The 19,481-nt window shown below is 46.2% G+C and overlaps 1 protein-coding gene across 1 annotated transcript in view; it reads left to right on the top strand.

Moving 5' to 3' along the window:
• The window catches only part of NAALADL1 (N-acetylated alpha-linked acidic dipeptidase like 1), a 191,676-nt gene extending 172,511 nt beyond the window's left edge, over positions 1-19,165 (top strand). The window contains exons 18-19 of the mRNA XM_069643069.1: positions 9,830-9,925; positions 18,120-19,165. Of these exons, the coding sequence (XP_069499170.1) occupies positions 9,830-9,925; positions 18,120-18,300 (277 nt within the window). The 3' untranslated portion in view covers positions 18,301-19,165. The remainder of the gene's footprint in view (positions 1-9,829; positions 9,926-18,119) is intronic.
• The last annotated feature ends 316 nt before the right edge of the window (positions 19,166-19,481 follow it).

The following is a 19,481-nucleotide window of genomic DNA, read 5'->3' as shown; positions in this document are numbered from 1 at the left end:
GCTTAAAAACCCTTTTTTTTCCTAAACGAAAACCTGAAAAATATATATAAAAATTCGACCATTTGTCTTTCGACCAAATTGCGTCGACCATTTGTCTGTTGGCCAATTTTCTGTCGACCAAATGACCGGACAGCGGCAGGACGCATGCATCCTTTAGGTTAGCTGGCACTGAACCGGATGTGAATGAGGCGTTAATAAGGGTGTAGATGAAGGGTACAAGCGCTTCCACGCAGTCCTTAATGGCTGTGGCAGGGCAACATTCCCTTGGCATCGGGAAGGTTTCAGTCCTTTGATAATCCAGATGACCTCCATTTCTGCAACCAATTTAAGGTTGAATAGAGACACATTTTGTACGGGGATGGGGGCTCAGAGGCAGAGTGATTTGAGTAGCAGCTACTCAGTGTATTTTCAGCAGTATTTTCTTGTGGAGCAAGGTAATCTTATCTAGCAAGGAATTTTGTATTTTGGCACACCAGGTACAGTTAGTTGGGAGGGTCACTGGTATTTCTAGCTCCTGTAATATAGCAAAAATCTCCCAGGAGCTTGGATCTGCTTTGGCAATTATGGTGTAGGTCGAACTTTTCGCGATGGCACGTGTGAAAGATTGATTGTAAATCTCTACCAGGGTCCCTAATGTGAATCTGAGAGATTGCGAGCTCGTTCAGCAGAGGCAAGATGTGGGTACAGATTATGTTACGGGAGTTCCTTCTTAGAGTAGGGGGCAGTAGTGTGGCCAGGCTTGGTGTAAGATTTGACACTGGGATATTGAAGGAGGTGATGCTGTGATCAGACCAGAAGCAGGGCAGATTGGAAGTGACCTTAATGTTGCAATACAGGTCAGCTAGCCAGTCCAGGATGCAGGCATGAGTAGGTCTGAGGATACGTTGAGTAAAGCATAATGCTTTGATGAAGCTAGCTAAAGATATGGCTTTTGTGTCATCTTTAAAGCCCAGGTTGAGGTCGAGGTCACCCATGAGAATGGTCTAGGATAATGGCATGTAATTGGCGGGAAAGAGTTGCATGATATCCTCTTCGACGCAGTAGGGTACACCTGGTGCCCGGTAGACCAGGTGTATAGTTATTGTAGAGGTGTGAGACAGGGTTGGCTTAGCAGTCAGAAGTTCTCCTGTGGGGATAGTGGAGTTACTGATTTCTCTAATATGGAGGGTATCTCTGGCTAGGAGGGCAACCCACCCGATCTCTAGTTTCAGCTCTGTATTTCCGATAGATTATATATTTGGGAGGAATGGCTAAGGATAAGGCCGGACCCGATGTGGCTTGTAGCCATGTTTTGTAGATGGCTAGCATGTTGAGATTATTTGAGGTGATGCGGTCTGAGATGTCTAATGGGTGGGCTAGGATAGACCTTGCATTAACTAAAGCTCCTTTTAGGGTTGACGTTGTAGGTTTCAGAGGAGGTTTGTTGTGTGTAGAGCGTCTATTGGAGAGGGCACTGGTAAGGTGGCTCCTCAGATCACGAGAGGGGCAGCCCCTTAGACGGTTAGAGATAGAGCAAGTTTTTGGCACCCCTGCAAGATTTAGTAAGGATCCGCAAGGGCAGTGGTAGTTATGTTGTGATGGTAGCATAGATCTTAGTTGAGCTAGTGAGGTTACGTAGATTAGGCATAGTGTTTGCCATAGAGGTAAGGCTAGGAGTTGGCTTTAGGCAGGTGGTTGAGCCAGAGCAGAGTGTTTGTGCTGGATCGCACGGTAGAGCGGGTGTGTTGGTAGAGGGCATGACGGGTGACGATGCCTCGCATGGTACGGTGGTGGCAGGCATATTTGGAGCTCGGGTTTTAACGCTCATGGAGTGGAGGGAGCAAGCATGGTGATGGGATCAACTTTTTTAATGCCCAGCAAGTCTAGTGAGGGGTCAGCCTGGAGGGCAAGTTGCATGAGGCATCTGTTTGTACGTGCATGCAGGCGTTCATTTCTTAGTGGATGGGGCATTGGTCTGTGAGGCAGAAGAAGGGGCTGAAAGGCACATGTAGTGATGAGTGTGCACCTCGCATTCCTGAGGCAAGGTAGCGATAGTCTATGCGTGGCTCTTGTGGTCAGGGTGTCAGTGCATGGTGCTTTGGCGCGCATGCAAGCATTGTGGGTGATGTGGGGATGGGGTGAGAAGGTGCACGGTAGAAGGAAGGCGGACAGTGGGATTGCTGAGTGGGCTGGGAGGTCGTTAGATATGGCTAATGTAGCTCTAACACCGGATGGGCAGATAATCACATATCTTTTAACTGTTGCTCGCAACTGACTCTCTGGCACTTCCCTCTGTGGAACTCCTAGCACTTACCCCCTTCCCTTGTCGCTTCTCTCTCTCTGCACTTGCATGTTCCAAATGCTCACAAGCTCTGGTCGAAGTGAGCGGTAGCGGTGGGAGCGGTGCTCCTCTACTTTTTAAAATTAAGTTTTACTGTTCCTTTACTTTTATTTTAGAATGAAACCGTTCCGGAATGGTTTCATTTCAAAATAAAAGTGTAGGAAGCAGTTGAAACGTGTATTTTCAGTGAACAGCACTGAACGTTCCCTTATACAGCAGGTTCATGTGTTTGGGGGGTTGGATTGTGTGTGGGAGGGGGTGTGGTGATGGGGTTTGTAGAGAGTGGGTGCAGGCCAGGAAGGAACATAGTTTGTCCTTCTTGGAGACTTCAACATCCACCTGGATGCCTCTTGTCCCCCCTCTGGACTCTTTTGCGACCTCTGCGTCTCTCTCTCACTCTCTATTCTCCCGTCTGGTCCGACTCATTATGCAGGGCACACTCTTGATGCTCTGATCTCTTCTGACCTTCCCCTCTCTGTCCCTCTCTCCACTCCTCTCTCCTGGAGTGATCACTTTCTCCTATCCTCCCACCTCACCCTCCCTACCCCACAGGCAAAGCCACATCCATCACTGCCACCTTCCTTCTCGGTCATCCGACCCATGAAGCGCGTGTCAGTTGAGGCTTTCGCTGCCACCTTCTCGCCCCCTCATCCCCCTTTGGCTGACTCCCACCCTGACACAGCCCTCTCCACTCTCCACTCTGCTATATCTGATCCCTTGATATCCTTGCCCCTGTCATGAGAATCCGCCTGAAGCCCAAAGCCAAATGCAACTCCTGGTATGACTCGGATCCAGTCACCCTTAAATGCAAGTGCAGGGTGGCAGAGAGGAAATGGCGTGCTTCATGTTCATCCTCTGACAAACCGGCCTGTCGCCTGCTCCAAAGGCAATACCGGCTCTCCGTTCTCACCAAGAAGATAGCCCTCATCCAAGCCCGCATCTTTGCAGCATCTAACAATTCGGCCGAACTCTTTAAAATCTGCAAGGAGCTGGCCAACCCTGCTGCAGCCTCTACCACTCTTGTCCCCTCCCAGGCCCTCTGCACAGCACTGGCCTCTCACTTCATTTCAAAAACTCAGGACATCCTGTCCTCAGTTTCCTCCTATCACCTCCCCCCCTCTATTCCTTGCTCTTCCTCTGGCCCTTCTGTAGCCACCCCTCCTCGCTCCTTCTCTGCCTTTCCCCTTTTATCTGCTGACGAGGTTTCGAGACAAGTCCGATCTATGAAAGTCTTGTCAAAACAGGTCCACCCCTGTTCCTCCAAAACTATCAAGGACCACATCGACTCCTTGGCTCCTGCCCTTGCTGACTTCTGCAATCACTCCTTCGCCTCTGGAGTCTTCCCATCCCCTCTCAAGCACTCCCTTGTGAACCCCCTTCTTAAGAAACCCTCTTCCGATCCCTTCTGCCCAGCTTACTATCGCCCAATCTCTATGACTCCCTTCCTGGGCAAGCTCCTGGTGAAACTGGCCATCTCCCAGCTTAATCTCCATGCTGAATCTGTTGGTAGTCTTCATGGCCATCAGTCTGGCTTCAGAGCTGCCAGAAAAATGGTAACTGCTCTCCTGAACATCTGTGAGGATCTGCTCTCGAACCTTGACTCTAACACTCCATGTGTTCTCATTCTGCTTGATCTCTCTTCTGCCTTTGATACTGTCAACCATACCATCCTGCTCAACCGTCTCTGTGATAACCTGGGTATCACTGGTCAGGCTCTGGCGTGGATGACCTCTTTCCTCTCCAATCGACCCTCCCAGGTCCAACTGGGGTCTTTCATCTCTGACATCTTTTTCTCTACCTGTGGTGTCCCCCAGGGACCTAACCTCTCTCCCTGGCTTTTCAACCAGTATCTGGCACTTCTCGCCCACCGCATCGCCACTCTCTGCCCCAACTTTCAGTGCTGTGCGGATGATACCCAGCTCATTTTCAGGCTACCCTCTGCCTCCTCTTCTCCTTCTCTCATCTCTAACTGTCTTTCTGCAATCCAGGCATGGTGTGCCGCCAACGACCTCTGCCTTAATGCCAGTAAGACTAAGATCCTACTCATCGGCACACCCACTCCCTCCTTCCCTGCAGCTCTCTGGCCGGCCTCTCTTGGCCCTCTTCCTGCTCCTACCTGCAAGGCAAAAAACCTCGGGGTCATCTTCGACTCCACACTCTCCTTCTCTCCTCACATATCCGACGTCTCTAAGAAGTCACACTACCAGCTACACCTCCTCAGAGTTATCCTTCCTTTCCTCTCCTTCCCCCAGACTCTCACTGTCTCTAGAGCCCTGGTTCTCTCGAAGCTGGACTACTGTAACAGCCTCTACCTAAATCTGCCTGCCTCTACCCTCCGCCCCTTGCAACTCATCCAGAAGAGGACTGCGAGACTTGTCCTTGGCCTCAAGCCCAGGAACCGTATCTCTCCAGGACTGAAATCACTACATTGGCTCCCAGTGACTGCGAGGATCAAGTTCAAAACTCTCCTCTGCATTGTCCACAAGGTCTTCTGGGGCCTTGGGCCAAAATACCTTCAACTCTCTCTTCCGAAATATCTTCCTTCTCGAGCTCTTCGCTCATCCGCCTCCAACTCCCTCAGGGTCAGCCGCTTCTCCAAACAACAAGTTGGGAGCAGATCTCTCTCCACTGCAGGGGCCTCCCTCTGGAACAGCCTTCCTGCCTCCCTGAAACTTGAGGAGAACCACCTCCGGTTCCGGAAGCACCTCAAAACCCTCCTCTTTGCCTCCGCTTTCTCTCCCACTTTCCCCTGCTAAAATTACTGAAACTGCACTGAATCTGCAACTGGGCCACTCACCGTTCTCGGTCCTTGGCCCAGCCACTCTCCCCTGCACTGCCTCCCTGGCAACCCCTGCACTACGGGACTGTGTCTGTATCCCTACAGCCCCCCTTCCCCGCGCTTCTCTGCACTTACCTTGCACTTGCCACCAGCTGGCCCTTGTTATTTATCCTGTATGCTATTAACCCTGTACTGCACTTTCCCCTCTCCCTTTCCCCCTTGCACTTTTCCCTTCCCCTCTACCCTTGCACTTGCGCGATCTGAATGACACCTGGCCTAGTAGGATCGTTGTCTGTCTCCCCTTGTTCCCCCCCCTGCCTCGTTGCGCCTTGAAACACTTGTGTATAGGCGCATTATAAATGCCATATCATATCATATCACTGCTTTTTTTCGTACACTTCGACCACTGCTCACAAGGCCTAGTAGGACCACCTCTTTCTTGTTCTTCAGTTTTATTCTATTGCTTTTTGTTCCCATGTTCCCTCCCCGTTTGCTCTGTGAGCTCTTTGAAACACAATTTCTTGATGTATAAATGCATTACAAATGCACAATAAATAAATAAATAACACATGGAGGAGGGGCGGGGGGAGCAAAGGACAAATCAAGTCTGTATTTCCTAATGTGATCTTCTGGTGCAAGGGTTCTTTGCCATGGATGGCTCCATGGATGATGCATAGGATGTTTAACTGGATGTGAGAGTTGATGGGAAACCAAATGGAGCTGATTGATGGCAAGCGGGGGCGGGGGGCTGGAGGAGAAGTGAATGCCAGCTTTTAGGTTGATTATGAGCGTGGCATCTTTGCTTTGGATACTTTGAAGATTGTCTTGTGAGCACAGCGCTAGTGGAAAAGGGTGACCTATAAAAAGGAGGTGTACTGTAGTTTGGACAGAAAGTTGGCTATGATCAAAAATGCACAGCGAGTGTGGGGTGATTTTTTCCCCAAGTTTGAGGTGGTCATTGTAGTTTTTGCCCAACATATAAACTGGATTGGCCATGAAGTACTTGTAGTCAAAGATGACCATGAGATTTCCGGCTGGTGTTTTAGGAGTTGGTGCAGACTGTCATTGGTCGAGCCAGTGAAAATACAAGATTGCAATGTGAAGCCTAACACAAGAATATCAGGTCTATCATGATTAAGGGACAGCTTGTTCCTGTTCATTCAACTGAAAACAGACTGCGATGGTTTCTGAAGTAAAAGCAGTGGAGTCATGTTGTTCTTCAGTTTGGGAGGCATAACAGACATCCAGTTGTGTGTCGTATGCACCCATTTGAAGGTTCAGGCTGAGGCCTCTTCTGAGGTGGACTAGAGTGAGCAGATAACCATTGAAGAGTAAAGAGAGAGAGATGAGCCGTGTGGCAGCCTGTAGTCCAGTATGCGGGTAGGTCGAAAGCAAGGACATGGGTGGACCTGCTGAGATCTGTTTTCTAGGAGCTATCTCTTCCAATCAAGTGGAAAGCCTGAAACACTGAACCAAGATTGGAGGCATTTGAAGATGAGGGGGGAAAGTGTCAAATGCTAAGGACAGATCCAGCATGATCAGGATTTCTGTGTGTGAGGAAACAAATTGGTCCTGGGTTTGGTCAATGATGTCTATGAGTGCAGAACCTGATGGAGATCTATACAGGAGGGCGTTCAGATGGAAGTGAGTTTCGAGTTGCTTGACTGGAATGTTCCCCTTCACTTTGCGGGGATGATTGGTGATGAGCCGGTAGTTCACTGATCACACCAGAGAAAGGGAAGTATTTTTACTGAAGTGGTACTTTGACATGCTTTAGGTTGGAATGAACCAAAAATCTTGAAAAGATGTACTGATCATTGGGGAAAAGTATTGAAAGAGGACCTGTGCCAGGTTGATGGTGAACTGCTGGGGACAAGGCTCATTAGGTGATCCCGAAAGACCAGGCTCTTTTTTGTATTGTACCATAAAAATCCAGAAAGTGAAAGCGTAGAGGATTTGGTGTTGTGCTGGAAACCCAGCTCGCCCTTCCAGCCAGAGCCACTTGCCATATAAATATCTGTTAGCAATGCCGCTGGCTCACCCTCATTGGCATATCACCGACTGCAGGGTTTGGATGGGCATCAGGTTGCATGATCAAATTCAACAGCAGAAATCATAACTACATTGTATTTTGTAGCACTTGAAACTTGTGTGCTCGTGGCCTTGAAGCTACACGAAAGGGATCTGACTAGTGTGGCCTTTGCCTTCAGCGCCTCTGATTTCCTACACATATACCTTTTGAATCGTGAGACTGTCTTCAGCATTATGCATCAGCATCAGCATTTCGGGGAGGATAGCTCAGGGGCAACGTGCTCGCTTTGAAACAAGACGACACGCAGCGACACAGGTTCGACACCTGGGTCTGCGCTTAGAAACCTCTGGGTATTAAGTGCCTTTTAAATAACGTATCATATCATGTTTTGCAGAATTAGACTGGTGCACTCTGACATATCGCTGAACAACCCCCTCTAGTTTCCTGGTTCGGCCCCCAGGTGTCTGGTGTGGTCTGCTGTTACCACAGTTAAGGGAAATGCACCCTCACCTCAGAAGAGTCCTATTAGCTTCCTTGGAGCAAGTTAGCCTCAAAACTTGGCCTCCATGTACCCTCCATGGACTGGGCCCTGCCAGACAAACAGCGCCACGCTGCTTCCTTTCTGTATTTTGCATTTTTGTTCATGAGCATTTATTGAAGAGCAGATTGTAACTTCGAGATGAAATGACTTACAGAATGAGCACTAAAAGGGACCAGTGGAAGGGGTGGACTGGCCTATATGGAACTCCGGAGATTTCCCAGTGGGCCTCTGCAAACTGGGCCTCTTTTGTGTGGTTACCTATTGCATTTTCAAATATTCTCATAGGAAAAGGGTTGGGCTTGCTGAAAATGTGTCATTTCTTTCTTTTTTTATTTATTGTGAATTTGGCTAAAATTACTAAAACCTCAAGCACACAATTAATATTACAATAAAATATATTTACAATCATTATCAACAGTAAATATTACATTATCACCTTCACAATTATCAATATTAAAAGAAGTAAAATATAGTCAAATTACATCAACAGTTCATGAAATCTGTAATATGGCCCACTTTCAAATTATTCCCAGTCCACCCCGGATCAGAGGCATTTTACAAAATAAAAATAAAAATCATTGGAATGAATGAACACATTTTTTTTTATTTGCATTTTGGCTTATTACAAACCTTTTTAGAAAAAAAAAGAGAATTTAACACATCAATCACATAATCGTCATAAAACCTTAGGAAAAGAGAAAAAGAAGTAGTTTCCCTACAAATCAATTACACAACCATGTGATGTCCATTTGATCATGATTCTGTTGCCAGTTATCACATCCAGTTATAAAAATACACCCGCCCCTATTTACAGTGCCCCTCTAGTATCTTTCCTAAATACAGTTTCTAGGAATTGAACCGTGGCTAGTGCTAGTGAAGCCCGAGCTCCACACAGTAGCAACTTCCACTAGTTATGGTCGTGGAAATAAGATTGTTCAAGAAACTCCCAAAAGGTTTTGTCCTCAGAGTGGTAAAGGCTGTGCAAAACATCAACAGGTGACTCAAGTGCTCCCCGGTTTCCACCCGATTCCAAAACCTGCAATGTACATCTCTTGTGCCAAGACCCGGAACAGATTGAAACAAATCCTCATAAACTGGGCTCTGTAGTAACTGTTCAGAAATGTCATCAAACATTTTGGAATCGAGCCATAGGCCCTGACATCACCTAAAGAAAGGGACTCGAGGACAGAACCTCAACATTGTTAACTTTAAGAGCCTGCGGGCAGTAGTTACATGTTTACACGCTTTTTGAAGTAGTCTTGTAGGTAAAATGCAGGGACCGTGAGCCGGGCTATTAGTTTGGAGGTCTTTGGGGCACTGCTTGTCCCTTACCGTCAGTGAGTTGTCTGTATGTCTGTGTTGTGTATGGTTTGTATAGAACTGTCATCAGATCCGGTGACCCTCATTATATGTAGTAAATACTACTGCTTTACATAACCACCAGAGCTGATGATTGATTTCATTAGTTTTGTTTGACAGTTTCTCTTGCTGGAATTAAGTACAATTTGAGGTTTTGGCAGACACTTAAACTGGTATAATCTAGCAGAAGTGTGCACAAAATGGTGGCGCCCTTCCATGTCCCCATAACTCAATGGTTTGCATGGAACGTCAGTAGGACGTGCAGATGCTTTTGATTGCTCTAACCCCCTACTATGACACGAGTGGAAAATGGAAGACACGGGCGTGACCACACAATAGGATACTATAGAATTTGATCTGCTTCCCCCGAGTCTCCGGTGGTGTGGGGAGGGAAAGAGGGCGACACTGGAGGTAGGTGGTGGATTGTGGCAATAAACCAGGTATTTTATTTTTGGCCCAGGCCCAGATTGCTTAAGCTTCCATTATGTCGCTCTTGTCAACAACCTGTACTGCTGATCCCTTTGGACAATGCAGGGGATGAAAAGGGATATACGTACGCATTATCCTTGACCTTAATCTGATGGGCATGTCACCTATCCCAGAGTTGGGATGTACATCAGGGGTCAATAACGTAACATTATAGCTAGGCACCCATCCACAACAGGGCTCTGAGTGACGCTGTAGAGTTCATAGTTACCCATCTTCAATTCTATTTGTTATGTACGGTTGTCACTGTGGTTTTACCCACCTTCAGATCACAAAGTTCAACGTATGTCTCTGTCTTTCTTTTACATGCAGGAGCCCCCTGAAAGTGCGGATGATCAATGACCAGTTGATGCTTCTGGAGCGGGCCTTTCTGAACCCCCTGGCCTTCCCAGATAAGTTTTACTACAGGTAGGTTCGGTGGGGTGAATGGACGCTTTCTAAGGGGGTCTCGGTTGAGACATGAGTCTGTGGGCAGCCACCTAGAAGAATCATTCTCTAATTTCCCACATTTCTTGTCCTTTGTCCTTACATCATTTTCTCTATCTTCCCTTTCACATGTTTCCTCTGTCCCCTCGCATGTCACAAATATTCTTGAAAATGCCCAGCGCCACACAGGGCTTCCCTCGGCCATACATCTGAAGACGTTGATTAACTTGAAAAGAGGGTCAAGGGCATGGTCAGGGTTGGCGGGCCATGCTGACATTGATCCCTTGACTTTGGTAGGGTCCTGATAGAGCTCAGCTCGATCCCCTCAGCCATTTACTGTGAGAGGGCTCTGATCACCTTCGCCCCTACATTCATACACTCTGGTAGACCATGATTTACTTTCATGGTAGCCCCCACCCCCGTTCCAGTGGTTACTGGTGCCCAAACTGTTGCTGCCAAGATTCGTTTCCCATTTTTGGATTTGCTGATTGGCTCTAGTCCATCCCCGCCGAACGGGACACATCAGAATCCCGGTCTGCTGACTGCTCTGCGCAATGAACACAGGGCCATGAAACTGTGTTCTGCTTTCTACATCCAGTGTAAGCATGCAGAGGCAGGACGAGGAGGATAGGGGCGGTCAGGAGGAACCAGCAAGAAGAGCATGGGGCTGGGGTTCAGGCTGGGTTTAGGTGGTAGAATTGGGGGTCATACCGGGCAGAGCCCTTCATTGAGGGCACATAAATGAGTCTAGCAGGGCATGGGAAGGGTGCATGGGAGGGTTTGGCATAGCAATAGGGAGGTGGGCATGGGGTATGTGATGCGGAAGGCATGGGGTGTAACCCCTATTACAGAGCTGAGTAGGGGTGGGAGGGGAGAGGAACAAGAGGCAGATGTGGTCGCTGGAATTCGATGGGAGGGGTACAGAGAGTGGTGCTGATAGGGTGGGATTAGGTTGGTGGGATTCAGCAGGACAGGCATACGGAGGATCAGGGATTCACCACACACTTCTAGAGTCCCCTTTTTAGCTGCCATCTCTTTGGTGCTTCTTTATTGACTTTCTGTCACTGATGGTCATCTTGCTATTTTAATCTTCCTCATATGTTTCTGGCCCTACGGATGTGGCCACTCACACGATTTAAGGTTGTATCTGTTCTGCCACTTGTTCGGTCTGGCCACTTAGCTATTCCTTTTTTGATGTCTCCCACTGTTTCCTGTTCTCTTTCTTCTTGTTCTGCCCTCCTCAGTTCACCCAGATCTTGGAATAAACTGATGTCGGAGGAGGATTTCCCTAACACTTTGACCTGCTCGCTTCCGTCGCTTTTTCCGGATCATGATGCTGAGGCAACTTCCTTCACCACATGAATTACAGGAGTCCTTGGTGTTTCTCTTCCCCTTAAGACTTCCTGTCCTCATCCCCGTGCTTAGTGGTTAATCCCTGATCACATGGTTTTAAGGACCACCAACAATGCAGCTGAGCTCTTTTGGTGCCCTGCTATTTTGCTTCAGCTGGAGTTCACTATTACTCGCATCTTAAGGCTTCTAAAATGCTATTATCACGGTGAAACATAATTGCTATCCTCCCCAGACTGGTTCTGCTCATGATCCAGAAAAATCACATTTAGAAATCTCACTCTGCTGCTTCTTCTCTTGATATTATTCCTTCTATTGATTTTTGTGAAAAATGTTTCGCTATCTATACCGATAGACTTGGGCTACGATTCCTAAAGTTGTTTTGTCTCGGACCTCTTCTATTTCGCTTCTTTCTTTGTGTCTGCCGGACTTCCTTGCTGTCCTAATTTCTTTTTTTTTCTTTACTTACCTTTCTCTTGTTGATTTATCTGGTTGACTGTCCTAACTTACGGTTGGCCCGTCTCCAGACCCCAACTTTCTGCTCTTAATTCCTCTCTTCTCCAGGGTCTGGTACCTTTCTCTTTTAAGTCTGCGATCATTACTACATTTCTAATTTCCTTATAACTACCATCCTATCTCTTGTCCCCCTGCCCATGCTAAGTTTATTGAGGCCAATGCCACCTCCGAGCTTCAGCAATATGTTTACTTCAACATCTGCAAGCTGGGTTTCTCCTTGACTGCTGCGCTGAGTCCATTGTTTTAGCTCTTCGCGATGATGTTGGGATGGCGACTGATGTCTTTGCTGTAATTGGTCTGTTCCTAGTTGACCTTCAAGCTAACCTTCAAGACAGTTGACCTTCTTGAGCGGCTCTGGAGTTTGGGCATTTCTGGCACTGTTCTTGCATTAGTTTTCTTCCTTTCTTTCTAATTGTTATCAACTTCAAACCCTTGCCCCTTGACCTGTGGTGTTCCCCCTGGGATCACCACAGTCCCCTCTTTTATTTAACATTTATGTTCAGACCTTTTCTGTTACTATTTCCTCCTTTGGTTTTCCTCCTTTGGTTTTTCTTCTTCACTAATGCAGATGACACCTCGCTCCTCATCGTTTGGATGTCGCGCGGGTGTCTACTGCTCCAGTTTTCCAGTCCTGTCTGACTGCTTTTTTTTACGGTGATCCACTGAATCATACAAGGTGATAGTGCCCTGCTCACCTTTACCCAATCATTCATGCACTATCAGAGGGCTGAGCTCACCTTTCCTTGCTGTGACGTTAAAAGTCATTAACTACTACTCTGGCAAGGGGCCTTTGTGTGTTTTGCATTTTCTCTGACTGGTTAATTTACCTTACCCTGGTGAGTCCTACTCTGAAGCCACATCAGGGATGCAAATGGGAATGGTGTGCCTCTCAGAGACCCTAAAACTCATAGTTTTAGGATACATCAAGTACCCATTTTTGCCTTCTATGAGTATTCTCATATGATTGGTTGTGAGTAACCGAATGGTTGGTGGCAGATTACCTATTTGTAGTTTGGGTGCAGGCGGTAGGACATGGATGGCACTGGCTCCTGTGCTCTGCTGCGCCAGGCAGGAACCAGAGCTGGTTCCTTGCGTGCATGCTGGAGCATGGAGGCCAGAGTCATGCCGGCAGAGGAGGAGCAACTGATTCAGGAAGGTAAGGAAATGTTTCTTTTATGTTAAAGTGTATTTGTGTGTGAGTGTGTGTGTCACGTAATGTACGTGTGTGTGTATATATCATGTAATGTGTGTGAATGAGTGCATAATGTTTGGGTGGCTAAGCATGCTTGTGTGAGTGAATGAGTGCATGTGTAAATGAGCAAGTGGTGTGTGAATGTGTGTGCTTGTGTTAAATACCTCGATTACTTACTGGTAATCTTTCTTACTCCTAGCCCCACTCTTCCTCGTCCCGTACTTGCCTATGAAGCACGTTGTCTCATACGTAAGTACTGGGACAAAGAAGAGGGACGTAGAGCTAATACTGGGCTCAGGAGTTGATTTTGGGGGCTGGAGGAGGAGAGTAGGAGGGAGAGGGGACGTGTGGGAAAGGTGGGGCAGGAGATGGGGTGCACTAATACATAAAGATCATCAATGATAACACAGGCATGATAAGTATTAGTGGCTAGACTGGCATTTTCGTACAGCCAGTCTTGTCATTTCTTACTGTGGTAAGGCATTTTACTGGGCACCCATAATAAAGTAAGCGTCATAAGTGTTATTACCTATCTAGTCTGGCATTTGGGTGCAGCCAGTATAGCCTTTTCTTACTGGGTAATGGTATATTTGCTGGGCATATATAATGAATTAAGCATTGTATGTTTTATTATGTGGCTAGACTAGCATTTTGGTGCAGCTAATCTAGCAATTTCATACTGTGGCTTGACATTTAGTTATGGGCATCTCTGATGAAGCAATCATGATAAGTGTAATTACCTGGCTAGACTGGCATTTGGGTGCAGCCAGTCTAGCCTTTTGTTACTGTGGCATGGTTTATTTTTCTGGGCATCTATGATAAATTAAGCATGATAAGTGTTATGCAGTTAGACTGGCATTTTGGTGCAACCCATCTAGGTATGCCTTACTGTGTCATGGAATGTTTTATTGTGCATCAGCAAGGCTATAGCAAATATGATACGTGTTATTACATGTCTAGCCTACATAGTGCAGCCAGTTTTTACATGTTTTCTTATTGTGGCATTACATTTTTACACAGTCAACTGTTCCATCCCCATAAAAGGGTTCCACAATACCCTGGGTATCTCAGAGCAGGCACTGGACTGGCTAGCCTCCTTCATAAGTGACCATTCATCCGAGGATATTCTGGGCAGCTTCTCTTCCCCACCTCTTTCTCCACCTGTGGTGACCCCCAGGGCTCCAACCTATCCCCTTGGCTCTTTAACAATTACCTTGCTCCACTGGCACTCCTCATTTCTACCTTCTCTCCTAAGTTCCAGTGCTAAACAGATGACACACAACTTTTCTTCAAACTCCCTGCTGACCCTCTTACTTCCTCCATCATCCCAGACTGCCTATCTGCCATCCAATCATTGTGCACTTCCAGTGCTCTCTGCCTCAATGCCAACAAGACAGAGATGCTTCCTATTGGGACCCCTGCTCCCTCTTTCTTCCCCTCACTTTGGCCTTTCTCTATGGGCTCTCCCCCTTCTCATTCATCTGAAGCAAGAAACCTTGGAGTCATGTTCAACTCCTCTCTTTCCTTCCTCCCTCATATTTAGGACATTGCCAAGAAGTCCCACTTTCAACTCTTCCTTCTCAAAGGAATGCTCCCTTTTCTCACTTTCCTCCAGACGCTCAATGTTGCCCGAGAACTGGTTCTCTCTAGGCTTGACCACTACAATAGCCTTCTCTTGAACCTACCCTCTTCTTCTCTACGACCCCTCCAGCTAATCCAGAACAGGTCAGAAAGACTTATCCTTGGCCTCAAGCCCAGGTACTGTGCATCTCTTCTGCCCTAAAAACTCTTCACTGGCTCCTGGTTGCTGCAAGGATCAAATTCAAATCACTCTGCATTATCCATAAGGCTGTCTGGTTCCGGGGACCACGCTATCTGCAACTTGCTTTTACTAAATTCTCTCCCTATAGAGTTCTATGTTCCTCTGGTACCAACTCTCTGTGTGTAAAGCGTTTTGCTAAACAAAGGGCCAGAGGCCTCCCACACCCAATCGCCTCAGCCTCTGCCCACACACAGCACTTGCCTCGGCACCCACAAGCCTACGCCACTGTAGGCCTGCATTGACCTACTTATTGCAGCTCAACGCTCCCAATCAATTAGTACTCTGAGCACTTACATCTGCTGCTCAGCCACGAGCACAGGCACTCCAGCACTTACTCTCCCCTCCGTCCTCCCTCTTCCCTCTTTGCACTTGCATGCTCTTGTAGGTTCGTCCTTATCCTCCAATGTATACATTGTTTTCAATCCCATGTTCCCTCACTGTTGCCCTGTGGGCGCTTTTAAACACAATTCACTTGTTGTATAAGTGCCTAACAAATGCAAAATAAATAAATAAGATACCTCAGCTGGTTGAATGCTCACTGCTGCGATCTATGTGCGATCTGCAGGTTGCAGATTTGAATCCCAGCAACGTCAACTCAGCTTTCATTCTTCTGAGGTTGATAACTGAGTACCAATTTTGGTCATAATAATTGTATTTAAAAATTAAGGTCAGGCGGCGACAGGCGATCTTCAATGGATAAATATACACTGCCATATATATAGTGCCATATATATGTCAGTGTCTTGGCTTATGTTGATTCTATTGGGTCTAACCCTATCATATCATGATCCCTACCATGGCATATGAAGGCAGCACCCTTGTTAAAATGTGGTTGGTATCTAAAATCTTCATATCTGTCTTAGTACCTATTTGGAATTATAATATGTTTACATTTATGTACTTCATGCCGCAAGCCACTTAAGGTGCTGTCCCCAGGGTTAAAGAGGAACTGTTGGCATCCAGGTCAAAGGTGATGTGACATTACTTCCTGTGATGTCATCATGTGTGTGCGATGTCACTTCCACTACCCCAGGCATTTTGATGAATCTGCGTCCCTGTGCCTGGTCATCCGATCATTGCGACGGATGACAGACTCTTGCCGCAATTCTCTACCGTCCAGGGCTAAGTAGGATTTATTACACATCTGAGGTAGTTTCTGTTCTTGCAAAATAAATAATACGTTTCCTAAAATGCACAATAACAGTTGTGAAATTATATATTTTTCTGTTCCCCATCAATAGGCAGTGTTGTGCTTTTCCTGCTATGCATAAGCATCAGAGCCGGCCGCTGAGTGTTGTTCCGTATTACCCGCAGTCTCATGATGAGCAACTAGAAGTGATTTTTGGGTGTAGGAGCAGCACAGGCATTGACTGCCTCCCCACTGATTGCAGCCTCTCTCCAGTCATTTTTGCAATTTCTAAACCTTCTGTAAACTTGATTTCACAACAACTAAGTGTGATTTTCTGGCATAATGCACTTTTGTGTAGTGCCTCCATTCAAGCCCTCACAGCTCTCTTGGTCATCAGAAGACTGCTCGGATATATCAGCCTCCATTATATTTCGCCAGATCTCTGTCTATTACAGCTCCGGTGATATCGCAGCCTTATTGAGAGGGAAACACAGAAGCAGAGTGGGTCACGCAGGAAGTGATTAATCCATTAAATCACTCATGGTCCAGCGCAGGGAATGGGCTGGAACAAGACGGAGCGGTGCTCCTGCAAAAAGAGTCTTGCCAGAGCGCCGCTCCTTCCACCAGGCAGACCCAGGCGCACCAACAATGAGAAGAGCGGCTCTAGAGTGCCCTGCTCTTTCCCCAGGAGCTCGCACGGAAATCTACCAACCCGATCTGAAGCTGCCTTTTCACACTTCTGACACGTACTAACCAGCTCTCCAACAAGCTTTCAGAAGATTGCATACAGAAAATGCCAACGCCTCACATAGGCTGTTGAAGCTGTCCAAAATGATATATATGTCCTGCAATGTATAGACATCTCTTTATTAGGATGAATTTTATGACCAATCAGAACAGAAATCCCTTATTCGCTTAAAAGAGGTTCTTACTGAATCACTATAAGACATTTTTAACATTAAAAATTGTGACATTAGGATGTTCCCATAATGCTCTTGGCTTTTATGCAAATCATCAGGATTGGGTTCTATGAAGAGATACTGTGTTGTACAACCTGGCCGGGGCCATGCCCCTTGTCCCACCCCCTGCCTCCCATAGCGCAGCCCCACTAAAGAGGTGACAGTTCCCCCAGTACATTTTTTCCATTTCCAGCACTGCCTTGGCCGTGACACTGGTATGGATGACCCGAGGATGAAGTATCCATAAACATGTAGAAGACCCACATGAAATAATAAGTTCAATACTTAATGAGGCAATGAATGTAACAGAGGGCTCGACCAGTTGACCAGTCTGTTTAAGAAATAACTAAATGCTGCACCTCTAGAAAACACATTTTACTTCTGGAACAATATGAGAGAACTTATGAGGGAGTATCATCCTGATGAAGATCCCACGTTAAGATGTGTATAAGGGGTTGAAACATGCATGTCAACACAGAAATTGGATGTAGTATTTGTTATGGAATTTTTTAATAACCGCTTCCGGTCCCCTTGCCATTTTGCACTTACAAGATTTATATTTAGGCACAGCACTCCACTTTCCAGAAAACCCTCACCTTTCTTTCTCCCATACAGATTTGCAAAAAACATACAGCAGTTTGTATTTTTATAGTATTTTCTAGAAAGTTGTATCTGTGCAAATTTAAATAATTCAAGCAGTGATTATTTATAATACCTGGCTCTTATGTTTAGAGGTGGTGTATGTCTGTCCTGATTATTGTAGTTATTGATTCAAGTTCTTTCCGCATGGGCGTAATTTTATGGGGGTGACGGGGACAATGGTGTTTGTCTCCCCAACTTTAGTGGCACACCCTTTGGTCCCCCTCATTTAGATGTCATGACCCCCCACAACATTTTCAGCAAAGTTAATCCACTGTGTTTCAGACCTCTTTTCAGCAGTCCAGCCTCCTCACATCTCCTTGCATCTAGAGGCTTATCTGTCCTCTATTCCTCAGTTAAATCCCCCAGCTCCTTCCGCCCTATCAAACCACCACGGGCATCCCTACCCAATGCCACCCACCACATCCATCTGCCTGATGCCACAAATTATTCTGCTCTTTGTTCTGATCACCTCAAACCTATTTACTGCTTGTAGCGTGCCCGTGACTGGAGTTTGTGAGTATTCTAAAACACAAAAATTCTTTCCCCCACAATTCTCTTTCTTCCAGTCACGTGCTCTGGGCCTCCAAAACCTCTGGCGACAACACCTTTCCAGGGCTGGCAGATGCATATGCCAAAGCGAGAGGCAGTCAGTGCGAGGCACATGCCTGGAAGGAGGTTCACAAGCACCTCACCATCGCAATCCAAGCCGTGGAGAATGCTGCATCCACCCTGGAGGCTGTCATATAAGGATGATGTTCTCAAACTCCTACCACACCAACCGTGCCCGGAGAAGTAAGGTGGCCTTTGTACATGGAGAACTGCCTCTCGCACTCAGGAGATGAGACCATGCCTCCATCCACTGGAGAATGGCTGCACCCACCAACCAGCAACAATGGGAATTTGGAAAAGACTGAGGCTATGCAGCCGCCATGCATCAATGTCTATAAGGCACAAAGGACAAGCATTGAGAGTTCCGTCAAGTGCTCTTCAGCATAGTTATTATGGAGACTTTCCTAAATAGATTGCTATGCTGGTTTGTAAATAATTCAGTGCCCCTTTCAAAGGATACTGTGCCTTGTTTGTGAAAAATATATACACTGTGAAAATGTGCACCATTATAAGCAATTATGTTCAGTGCTCTTTTGTAAATAATTCCTGCCATTTGGAAAAGGATAAACAGGCTCTTTTGAGAGTATGACTTTTTCAACAATGATCTTCACTTTGAAAATAATTCTGCCTGCTGCCACTAGGAAAATGATTTCTGTACACTTCACTAACTGATTCTATTTCTGAGCATTGATCGAGTAATCCTACAAACTTCTGCATAGAATTTCCTGCTCCTTTAAAAAAAGTATTTCTGTATACTTTTTAAGAGAGATTTCTGTATGCTAGCATATGCGCTTGTTTTGAAAAAGAATAGCACTTTAAGAAAATGTTTTCTCAGAAAACATGTTTTTAAACACATCTGTGTACTTTATCACATGATCATTTGCAATTTTTTGCATTTGTTTCTTAAAGCACCCTGTACCTGTTTTCAGTTGTACATACCTCTGGCACCTCTGAACAGTTCCTCTTTCTTTGTCTTTTTAAAAATAAATGATTGGGCACACTTTTTCAGATCATTGTTTCTACTGTTTTTAAAATCTTTCAGCGTACTATTAAAACATCTGTAACGTATGTTAAAAACAGCATATTTCCGCAGAGGTTCAAGAGGAAAAGTGTGGTGCTTTCTTTAAACAAGCTCTTTAAAGAATTCATCACGTTTTGGAAAATGGAGTTCTCTGCTCTTTGTTGGGCGTAGTGAGATCATCATGAGGCTGACATCAACGGTGCCAGCATGAAAGCATACAAATCACTGGACATCTGCCAGATCACAGAAACAACCGCCGTAGACTAACACAGTGCATGGACACTCACAAGGAACTGGA

This window comes from Ambystoma mexicanum, chromosome 2p (genome assembly GCF_040938575.1).
Source record: "Ambystoma mexicanum isolate Mex_15411 chromosome 2p, UKY_AmexF1_1, whole genome shotgun sequence".
NCBI lineage: Eukaryota > Metazoa > Chordata > Amphibia > Caudata > Ambystomatidae > Ambystoma > Ambystoma mexicanum.
This window is presented reverse-complemented; position numbering and strand designations above follow the sequence as displayed.